We start from the raw sequence: 12,420 nt of genomic DNA, 5'->3' as shown, positions 1-12,420 counted from the left end.
AATGAACCAGAGAATGTTTCTATGTCAAAGAAGGCAGAGCCCCAGAGCAATAGTAGTTTGAAGGTGATAAAAAGTTATGTTTCAGCAAATTTCACTATGGCAAGAATGGTTTGGTCTTGTTTTGTTGAAATGATGTAATGCCAGCTTATTTTTTTTTTTCAATTTTGCTTACAAAGTTTAGAACAAAACTTTTACTGACCAATAGATAATTAATTACTCTCCCAGGACATTTCCAGTCAATTGCAATGGACACTTGATCTGCTAGTCTTGATCTGCCGCTGAATCATTTAGAATACTTAGTGAATCAGTTTGACCAGTTCACTGAGAAGAGCTGACTGAATCATTTGCCCATAAATCACATCACTTTGACTTGCAAGCAAGCTTAACTTTACATAAGCGCTACATGAGCAGACTCTAGCTAATAATTCAAAAGGAATTGCATAATAATTATAGATTTTTAATTTGTTTCTATTTATTTTCAAAAGATTGTATTCTTTTCCATGACTTTTTCAGGTCTGAAAAACAATGATAATTCCATGTTGTCCGCGATCACGGAAACCCTAAAGAACACTTTGCAAATTTAGTGGACCATGTTATTAAAAATCATATTCTATTGAAATACTTATTACAAATATTTAAAATGATGGACATTACATCAGATACAGATTTCACTGTATTTGATGCATAATGTGCCTACAAAGGGGTCTCCCTTCATGTTGGCTGCCATATTGAGCTTTATATTGCTCACTTTATCTCAGCAACCCTGCAATTGTCAGATACTTTACTGCAGATCTATTTGGATGCATTTTGCAACCACAAATATTTGACAGTTATGCAAATATTTCTATAAAGGTATCAAAAACTAAATGGGTTAACAAGGTGTCTGTCTGAGAGGGGAAGGTAAGTAATGAGATCGTAATGTTCACTTCAGGAGAATCTAGACTATAAGTTGGGTCACATGTTGTGTCAATACCAATCCCAACTCCACCTGTCTCCATGACGGCAATGCCTAAGCAAAGACCTTGAAGTATGTAACTCTGGAATCTAGTGGGATTGCCTCACAGATATTGAGACTGTAACACACCATCACAACCTGAGAGAGGAAGCTAAGAACCTGACAGTATCTTTAATTATCACCCCACAGGCCAGCAAGCCCTGACAGTAACCTGATACTACCACAAACGGCCAGTCATGACTTATGCTAAGATTCGTATGGCTTTATGCATAAATCCAACTGTCAATACTGTCCTACAAAGATAAAATACAGTAGCTGCACATTTTATGTTTGAGTTATGACCGAAATTGGTTCACTTAGTTTATGATCTGCCCTCTGACAGAAAAAATTGGTGCAACCATGTTAAAAAAAAAAAAAAAAAAAAGATTATATAAAACAGAATTCAAGCTAAACTTTGAACAAGCATTTTCTGTTGATTTTCTAAACATGCCCTAAATGGCTGACTCTGATAGTTTTTTGCAGTGTCCCTTATGCTGTCCAGTTTTTGAACACAAACAGTTCATTAGAAACCCTTAAATCAAATCATTTTATGCTTTCAAAGGTAGAACCCTTAAAAGGCCCCCTAAAACTTACCTTCTCTTTGGCTACTTTATGCGAGAAAGGACAAGTCCCATCTGTCTGCTTACACGTGCCTCGGAGAAACCTGAAAACAAATCAAGATTTTAATTTGAAGCCGTCTTTCAAAGTGTAATATGTTTTGTATAGTGTAAGAGTGTGCACAGACACTCAGTACCTGGTGCAGACGGCCACTTTGTCAGGGTCATGGATGTAGGGGCAAGCGTCACCATGGTTGCACTTGCCAAATCGGTTATAGTACATGCAGTACTGCTTGGCCTTCTGTTTCTTCTGTTTGGCATGTCTAATTATAGCCAAACTCTTCTGCACAGCACGGCTGATAAGCATAAAAAAAATAATAAAATACAAAACCAGTAAACAAACTGATGTTCATATGGTATGTATTGTAATTATTAACCATCTATTACAATACTAACTTGGCTACGTAACGTGTGGCTGATGTTCGTCCCTGATTACCAGTCGAAGAAACATATGGATTGTACCATTCTCCTGTAGTATGGAAAGAAAAAGAAAATTATAGAAGATCATTACGCACCAGTTTATGAACATGCATGACTTTCTTCCATGAAACACAAAAGGAGGTTTATATTATATATTAATTTCCATGTTTGCCACACAAAAATTATATTTTTCCAAGTCTGACGGATTTTTTCATGATGGTTTTGTATATTTTCATAGTGCTTTTATGTCTTTTTTGGTACTTGATAGTCACTGGTCACGTAAAGCTTTCAATATATGAATAAAAAGAGCAGCATGAACATTCCATTAAATATCTATTTTTGTTTTTTGAAAAAAAAAAAAATTATAATAATTTGCTTTTGTGTTTGATTTGGATTGATTAATGACCTAATTATTATTGTTGGATGAACTATTCCTTTAAAAACAGCTTAACCAAAATCTGATTTAGCAAATATAAAGCATATTTCTTTGTGAATATTATGTAGATATTGTAGCTTGAAGTGAGCTGTAGGCCAGTGCTTGTTTGTTTCTCCGGTCTCATCCAAGCTTTTGCAAAAGCAAATTTATTTATAACAAGCCATACTAATAGCATGTAATTAAAGATCATCACATTCATTGGTAGTGATGGAGGCCAGCATGTACAACTAAGACAAGATGCCATGCTGTTTATTTATATGTCAGGGTCCATCAACTACAGCCAAATGGCAATCTGAGAGAGAAATAGATATAAACACTGTACTCTATGTAGCACTGAGTGATAGAGCAATAAGGCCAAAGCGCAAGGAATTTAGGTTCCGAGCGCATGTGAGAAATGGCTCACTGGTTATGTGGGATTCAATTATGAAGTCTATGTGAAAAGTGAATGAGAGATTGAGTCGGTGTATATTAACTGTACCACCAGACTTGTGTGTGGTGAGACTAGAGTCTGTTGGAGAGATCATAAATAGATGAAATGTGTGTTTGTGTGGAATTCCCATCACAGAGCAAGAACTGATCTTTAATTTCACTTCTGACTAGGTCTTTAAGGTTTAATCTAGGCCATTCACCATCTCTCGTTCTCTCGGTGTCTCTCTCTTAACCTTTAGCAAGTGACAGATGACAGCTTTATTATTTCAGAAGGCGAAATAGCCTTCTGTAGCCCCCTTTCTCTTTCTCTCTGGATGGGTTGATCATTTGGATTGTGTACTTATAGACAACCAATATATACTGACCCTTGAAAACCTACAAACTAAAAACCGGCATATTCATGTTAACAAAAAAGTGGACAACACACATTTATAATTTCATTTTAGTGCTTAGAATAGAACTGGTCAGGCAATTATCTCTGCAAAATGGTTACCTGGTCTACTGTTAGGTGTGCAGGTGGTTTGAGTGCGAGAGAGCTTATTGGCTGAGACTCTGTATAGTGCTCCCCCTATCCATCTCATGCTCCGCCCCCTCCAGTGCCTTTCTGAAGTTGTCCTTAGTCGATTCTGCAGGAGGATCCTGAAAAAAAAAAAAAAAAAATTGGCACATGGTTACAAGGGACAAAAACAAATTATAGTAGCATTTAAACACCAATTATAATCAACATTTTAACCAATCAGCCAATAATCTCTTTGGGAAGATTGATCAGTGGTCTCTCTGTCCCGTATGGGTAAAATAATTCAGGTACAATTCATGTTTCTTTATTAAATAAGGCAATTAGAAAATGTTCTGTGAGACCTCCACCACTCAAATGTAAAAATCCTTCCACAAGAGTCACCTTAAAGGGGAATCCCCCTATTTTCAAAAATGAAATTCAGGCCCTGAATAAATGTGTGTAAAAATCCTTATTGGAGCGTCACTATAAATAATCCAACATAATAAAAAGAAGGCTTCAAAAAGATCCGGTATCGGTGATTGGATCAGATACATCTCCAAAAATCCTAAAAGAATCACCCTATACCAGAGCACCATATATTAAGACAGATATATTTTCCCTAGTACACTTATTACATACTCTACAGTTTAAAAGTTTATTGTTTGAAATGTTATTAAAATTAGAAATATATGTACTGAAAATATAATATGCAATGTAATTTATTCCTGTAATAGTAAAGCTGAATTTTCAGAAGCCATTTACTCCTGCCTTCAGACAGTCACATGATTCTTCAAAAATTATTCAAATATGCTGATTTAATACTCAAGAAACATTTATAATTATTATAATGTTGAAAACACTTGTGCTTCTTCATATGTTTATGGAAACTATGATACTTGATTTAAAACAACAACAAAAAATTCTCTACTGTTTTTGATCAATGTAATACATGCTTGGAGGACGAATAAATACCTTTTGAAAGGTAGTGCATAAAATAACTATAACTTTTCAGATTAATTTGATTCCAAAACAAAGAGGAAAAAAGAGGCCTTCTTAAGATCTGACTTCTTTATGAAACTTTGTTTAAATCTATTTGGTGCCCATCATGTCCCATCACATTTCTGAATGACGGCAGCAAGGCAGCTATTCTTTTTTTCCTCTTACCGTCCCTTCTTCAACACCCCTTTCCAATCTCATCCTCACCTTCCCAAACATGCCCACACTCTCACGCTCTCTCTATCTCCCTCTCTTTCTCCTGGCTCCTGTGTCACAGCACTCTGGTAAATTGCTCCTTTAATGGAGGGGACGGCCGTGTGGAAATGGAGAGAATTGAAAAGAGGAGGAAATCATTGAGATAATTGCCAGGGCATGAGGCCAGAGCAGAAAGACTGCCCCCCAAACATACTCTCTGATGCTTCCTCTCCCTCTTAAACACACATACACACACACACGGACACACCTCTCACATTCTCATTTATTAGGAAATGTATGTGCAAAATGGATGCTTCTAAAAATAACTGAAAGTGTGTTTTCTTGCACAATAAAAATTCAGTAAGACATATTCACTGCAGTGCTACACATGGAGAACAAGAATTCCATCACTGCTACATGCTTATAATCATATTCAGTATTATAGACCCAGTATATACCACCTTTCAAAGTATATATTTAAGGGATGTTGTGTGTGAAAGAGTGTTTGAGTGTCTTTGAGTAGCTGCTCTGTATTAGGAGACATGAACTTTAGTACAAAACGTTTCAAGAGCCCAACAGCAAATTACCTCCAACATCAATCTACACCCAATACAAGAGCTTCAACTCCACAATCTATTGCCTCGGCCAATATGTCCAACCCCAGCCCACACACACAGCACAGCATCAACATTGAGCCTGAGCACTCCTACACACACAGAAAGTATCACTGGCTTCTATACAAACACACATTGATAACCAAAATGCCCCATGAACTTCCATTAAATAGTACTTTTAATAGAAATGACACCAAAATAACCTCATTATACTGCTAATCAGATTTTTTTGATAAATTACTCAATCAAAAATTTAAATCAATCGATAAATAAATACAAAACATCTTTTATTTCTAGTTACAACCACTTTCACTTCTGTTTTGCACAAACTCCCACAAAAGTGAGGATTTTGTTATTGTGTAATGTAGCAAGATGCCTTAGAAACCTCCTTCAAAGTATGTAAACCTGTTTGCCTGTTTTATCGTCCATAAGGCATTAAGTCTCATAGTTTAGAAATTAGAATATAAATAGCAAACCTCTTCTCAACAAGCCACATAATTTGACGTCTCTGTAACACTTACAGTAGGTACCAATTCTCACTATAAACTAGTTGCTTTTTAGCATGCATATTACTAGCATATTGGCTGTTTATTAGTACTTATAAAGCATCTATTCTGTATGACCATGTTCTACATCCTTTATCCTCAATACCCAAACTTAATAACTACCTTATTAACTATTAATAAGCAGTAATTAGGAGTTTATTGAGGGAAAAGTTGCAGTTAATAGTAAGAAATGGACCTTAAAATAAAGTGTAACTGACGCTTCATTCAATGTAGTGAGATGAGAAGCCAAAGTTTCATATTTTAAAGGGATATTTCACCCAAATATAACAAATCTGTCATCAATTAGTCACCCTTGTGCTTCTTTAAGACTTTCATTCATCTTTGAAACACAGATGAATACACTTTTAAAGAATCCGGTTATTTCTGTCATTTAACCCATTCTACCTAAACTTCTTACAGTAATACAGCTAATCTTCCATTTATCATATTTGACAACAGAATTTGTATTTTTTTGGATGCAATAATAATCCATTACACTCGGATATGTCACCAAAAAAAAAAAAAAAAGATCTGTGGGTTCTTCAGTTTTATTGCAACTATAACAATTTCACAGAGAAGACCAAAGTGGCAAACAACCTGTAGTGCATCTACATCCTTTTAGCTGTAAGAGCATATGTCACATACATCATAAACCCACACAGGTCCACAACAGCTCAGTGACGGCAGCCATGGGAGCAATAATGAGGCGTAATGGGAGAACAGTTGCTGCCCTCACGGTAGCTCAGCCAGGGCACCCAAGAGCCATAATGGAGCCTAATGTAGCCATGACATGGACATGGAACATGTGAGGCAGTTAACCCCAGTCATACTGAGGCCGTGTGACAAATGGATAAAATATATGAAGCCTAAACTCGGAGGCAGAGTACATGTAATAGCATGCAAATGTTCTTCCACTGGGCTTTGTCTAAGGAGAAGCGAGAGGATAGCTGTAAACACAAGATGCCTTGTGACCTCTTGGGTCTCTCGTTTTAACTCTGGAAAAGATGGAAATAAAAGTAATACAGAAAGCGAAGAGGAGAGCTCCAGAGCTCCTTAGTGCTCCCAGCCAGTCGTCCTTGACCCTTAAACGCCGATACCTTATCTTCAGCCAACCGGCACTCTTTAAATCACAGGTGGCCACGATATACATACTTTTAGTCGCTGTTCTGGTATCAGTTATGTCTGTGTTTCCTGTTAGTGCAGTAACTCAGGCCGGAAGGTGTAAGAGCTGATCTGATATCAGAGGCAGAGGGAACCGGCAGTGCTAATACATGGGGTCTGGAGGGACATATCACGTCGTCCCATGTATCACTTGAATGGCAGTGGGGAATTATTTTTATGGGACACACGATGGGTTGTAATTGCACTGTTAGAGTAGGACATGATTTAGCATTTGGGGGCGTTGACCCTGAGGCTATGATATAAAAAGTCTTTGTGCTCTTCCTAAGGGTCCGCTGAGGGATATGAGAGAGGAGAAGTTTTTTTACTTGAAATCATTCGGATGAAACTTTGAGGACAAGTGCACTATAAAAAAAAACAAAAAAAAAAACAGAAGAACAAAAAATACATACATACGTATATATATATATATTATAGGAGAATAAAATACTAAGAAATAATAAGAAATACATTCTTTATTTGGGAAAGAAGACCAGAAGAATTCACCCAAATGTTGTCAAAACTAGTCAAACACTGTTGTCTGAGCAAAGAATTTTAAATTATTTTTCTTTTTTCTACTTAAATGATTAAATTGAATAATATTGCTGAAATGTTAAGGGTTGGTGAGTTGTCAACATGTACCGGAGTATGAATAAATTATATGGTTAGTGTATCACTGTTTGTTGACTTTGGTTTAAACTTGCAGGGTTTAGTCATTATTATTATTTATTTGTTGTTTTATGATGTTAAAAGATGTCACCATTCTTGACGTTTGTGTCAAGTTATATATAAACTTTTTACAACTACATATCTTTGCTTTGATATCACACATATCATCGTTATCTTATAAACATTTCCATGCGTTTTAAAAAATTCATTAGCGACTAGTAACATGGTTGATACTTTTGACACCACCAAGATATATACCCTATACTATCAAGACAAGTGCACTTTACACCAAAAATTGCATTTGTAACTAAGATTGGGTATTGTTAGAAATTTTCCGGTTCCGGTTCTACCTAACGGTTCCAGTTCCAATTCCGGTTCCATTAAAATCATATAAATAGTGGTTAGGAAAAAGGAAAAATGCACCATACTCAACTGTTCAATGCTAAATATTGTTTATTACTTACTTTCAACTTAATTTAAAGGTTGGCAATGTCAAAATTCAACATATATTACAGCATACACATTTTCAGGTTCCGATTCTGGTTCAATTTAAATTAACTATTATGATGTTTTTTTTTTTTTTTACAATTTTACCTTCATTGATTGTAGTGTTGCTGGAAGGTAGTAAGTAATGTTGAGTAATACTTGTCCATCAATCAGCATGTGCTTCAAAGTTGATGTTTTTTACACTACCAATAACATTTTTCCATTCAAGCAGATACTTATATAACAATAGTAGTCTATTTATTTAGTGGTCCAAATTGAAGTCAGTATATATATTAACAACAATATGGACAAATATAATGTAATTTAGTGGCGGGAGGTGCTGCCCACTGCCAGTACATGTACAGTCAGAAAAAAGCTATCAAAGGCGCGAGTGTGCGTACAATCGTGGTTAATGTGTTCGGCAGTTAAAGACACGATGTGGTGCGGCGAGTCTGTGGAGTGCGCATCACTGGAAAACCAATGTGCTCAGTAATTAAAGAGGTAGGGCAGCGTTTATGTTATTCGGTTTGTCACATGCTTTATGGGAAACGCCAAATCATCAGAATAAAGGGTCAAGGCTGCTCACAGCACTTGGTCACGTGTCGCACCAGAACCGTTTTTTTTTTTTTTATTCCTATTTTGTTTTCATGGTTACATTGTGCTCACGTTAAGTATGCATGAAATGCAAAGACGTACTGAATATGTGGATGATGACCCATCCCTCAAGGGGCTGGAGCGAATCTGTGTTTTTGTCCCTTTAATTCATTCTGTCAAAATAAACGCTTTTACAGCAAACATCTCTGAGGCATCATGATTTTTATCACTCCCACTAGACACAAATCTCTTTTTTTTGCTAGTATGTGGCATATTTAGGGGACACGGTAAGCAACCATCAGCAAGGATGAGCATGGGGGACTTACACCTGTGTCAAGACAAAAACACACCAGTGCTGGTGCATGTGATGGTCGAGTAAGAATGCATTTGCCGGCCAAACAATTAGTATGAGAGAAAACCTCTTAATTGTAAAAAGAAAAAAGTTCTACTTAGAAAAGTTAGCCACAGTCACTGGCTGCTTTCGATTATGCGAACTATTCTGCATTCTCACATGAGAGCATGCATGTATATATGTGTGTCTTGTTGTGTTTCGACCGCAGGACAAGCGCAGATGAAGGAGAGAGCGAATCAGCACTCCGGCAGGGTGATTAACGATGTGACTTTTGTTTTGGTGACGGAGAGGAATTCACAGGCCGCACGGGCATTCACAATAATGCTTGTCTTGTCTATTTGGCTGCAGAGAAAGCATTAGTAAGCTCATCCTGAAGAATAGACAAAAAGAGTTACCCTTGAAATGAGCTAGCTGGTTTCACTTAACCAATTTTCCGTGTGTAAATGAGATTTTGCTTGTACCAAAGTAGATAATGAAGGAAACTTAAGTGATAATCGTATTAACACTATTGTAGAGGGAAAACATTTAAAATGTTTGAAGAAATCAACAGCTTAAGGACAGAGAAGTGGGCAAAAGACGAAAAAATGAAAGAGGAGAGGACTGAGGAACAGATGACATGAGGTAAATTAGACAGTTGTCATCAGGGTGGGAAATTAACACTTGCAACCAGCCAAATGAGGCTATTTTTTGCAGTGGCGGGTTTTTTGCTTATTATACCAGACATGTGGCATGTTTCAGATTGGCCCGACAATAAATGCTCTAGAACACTTTGAACTAAATGTAAATTTTCTTAATTACATTACTGAACACAAGTCTTTGGTCAGTAAGGTATATTTTTTTAAAGATAAATAAATACTCTTAATACACACACACACACACACACACACACATATGTTTTTGTGACATATCAGGACACAACTCTGTATAATGACATGGGTATGACACAGGTATTACAAGGAGAGGGTGACTTATGACGACATAACCCATGTCCCCATTTTTCAAAATACTTATAAACCATACAGAATGAGGTTTTTTTTTTGAGAAAGAACAAAATGCACAAAGTTTCCTGTGAAGGTTAGATTTAGGGGTAGGGTTGGTGAAAGGTGATGGAATATACAGTTTGTATAATATAAAAACCATTATGCCTATGGGACGTCCCCACTTTCCACAAAAAACAAATGTGTGTGTGTGTGTGTGTATTTCCACTAATTTGTTTATTATAAATAAATGTAGTTCTATCTATTTATTAAAAAATCCTGAAAAAAGTGTATCATGGTTTTCATAAAAAAATTAAGCAGCACAATCCATTTAAATCAATAAAAAACAAACAATAAATGTTTCTTGTACCAAATCAGCATATTAGAAACATTTATTAATAATAACTCATTACGAATGATTCTAAGAACTTGAAGACTGGAGTAATGGCTGCTGAAAATTCTGCTTTGCTAAAGATTTTTTTTTTTTTTTTTTTTTTTTTTTTTACAATTTATTCAAATAGACTGTTAAAATAAACTAAAATAAACGGTCACTTTAAATTATAATATTTCACAATATTTATTCATATTTACTCAAATAATACGAATAAACACACACAAAGAAAACCAACCCCAGACATTTTTTACGGCACACACACACACACACACACACACACACATAGATTACATATAAATGAGTAAAACATTTAGGGTATTTCCAGCCAGGTGATCATTTTCAACATTTCCAGGCTCATGCTCTGTTTTATATCTCAACACTGTATTACCAGTCAAACATTTATGAGTGTTAATTCCTGAACTCTTAAGCTCTATTGCTCTACCTTGTCCTTCAGCATTCTCAATTCACCTCTCTTGTTCCTCCTGTTCTCCCTTGTGCTCCCCTCCCTTCTCTCCCAGGATGGGTGGATGAGATGAATGGAGAGGTGGTGAAGAGGAGAGAAGAGGGGAGCAATGCTGCAGCATATCCTGTGCTGATCAATACCAGAGCACTAAACCTGATGAGGGCCACGCGGGCCGCTCCACCCACACTGAGAGAGTGCATGACCGCACGTGTGAGAGTGCGTCGACCAAAGAAAATCAAGGTGAAGATTATGATTGTTGTTTCTTCAACATGAACAGTGTTAGAGTTCAGCAGCAACAGCAGCAAGAAATCTGGCTTAATACACAGTGCAGTAAATATATGAATGTGAGTCCTAAAATGAGTGCTAGACTGAAATATTAATCAAGATTTTGATTATGGCTGCTTTGATTAAAAGTCTATTGCTCACTTTCTGTGCATTATTTAAAATTTAACAAACAGATATATTGCTGAATATAATAGCAACAAATTGAGTTGAATAAATTAAGTATTAATGAAGTATTTGAATGTGCATTTATTATATAACTTTGTTTATGTAATATGTAAATGTTGCAAATATTAAATTAATCATTTTAATCAACAATATTACTACTAATAAAAAAATAGATTATTAAAAAACTGTAATAAAGAGATATTATACTGATATTGATAATATTACTAGAATCATTATTCATATAAAACTGTTAATATAATAAAATAAAATTAGAATTTATGATGAGAAGAAATATCAATATTAAAAATGTTTAGGTTTAATGCACTTTTTCTTAATTCAACTCATATATGAATATTGATCAAATTATATAAATAATTTTTAATATCAATATGAATAATATAAATGAATTCATATTCATGTTTAAAATAATCAAGAGAAAGAGGTGGTCTGGCTGGCAAAGTCCAAGAACAAAAAGAGAAACTCTACATTCACAGTAATAAATGAGAAAATCTAGAAAGGAAAGAACAAAATGGAGAGCATGCAATGGGAGGAGGCAGTTTGTATGCGTATGTACGTATATGTGTGTGTGCGCACGGACTCGTGTAATTTATGCCCAGGCGTCTATGCTTTACGGCTTTCTTAATTCAACTCCTGCTACTATTAATGTAGTTAATGTTGAGATTATATCTATTTTCTGGTGGCTGCCGGGGATTTACGAGGGCCTTTCCTCCCCCACCCAGTCCCCTCGAACACTCAATCACCAGACACAGCCGCACTGCTGACTACACACTCCCACCGCTCTCCAGCTTGCTGCGCCGGACGCCGGGTCGCTGCACGGAAGGGTGAGGGGCTAAAAAGCCCCGCGTCTGTCTGCTCAAGTGTGAGACGGAGAGGGGCTCCGCGCTTCTTCTGCTTGAGCTCTGGGCTGGTGGACTGTGATCGGCCATCTGTGTGTGTTGCCTAACTAACTAATATGGAGAGACTCTTGGCATTGTAGCTTTTTTTAAGCATGCTGTGCATTCGTTCTTTATAGCACAGTGACAACATTATGGGTTCGATTCTCAGGAAGTGCATGTAATGGTAAAAAGCATATCTTGAATGCACCATAAGTCGCTTCAGACAAAAGCTTAAATGT

General features: G+C 36.3%; 1 protein-coding gene across 1 annotated transcript in view; it reads right to left on the bottom strand.

Moving 5' to 3' along the window:
* zc3h3 (zinc finger CCCH-type containing 3) overlaps positions 1-12,420 on the bottom strand; it is a 71,313-nt gene that overhangs the window by 12,850 nt on the left and 46,043 nt on the right. Inside the window, exons 5-8 of the mRNA XM_052558905.1 lie at positions 3,390-3,535; positions 2,008-2,080; positions 1,749-1,907; positions 1,589-1,658 (exon numbers count right to left, since the gene is read on the bottom strand). Of these exons, the coding sequence (XP_052414865.1) occupies positions 1,589-1,658; positions 1,749-1,907; positions 2,008-2,080; positions 3,390-3,535 (448 nt within the window). The remainder of the gene's footprint in view (positions 1-1,588; positions 1,659-1,748; positions 1,908-2,007; positions 2,081-3,389; positions 3,536-12,420) is intronic.

This window comes from Carassius gibelio, chromosome B6, assembly GCF_023724105.1.
Source record: "Carassius gibelio isolate Cgi1373 ecotype wild population from Czech Republic chromosome B6, carGib1.2-hapl.c, whole genome shotgun sequence".
Classification (NCBI taxonomy): Eukaryota; Metazoa; Chordata; class Actinopteri; order Cypriniformes; family Cyprinidae; genus Carassius; species Carassius gibelio.
The sequence above is the reverse complement of the archived record's forward strand: the minus strand, read 5'-3'. Positions and strand labels throughout refer to the sequence as shown.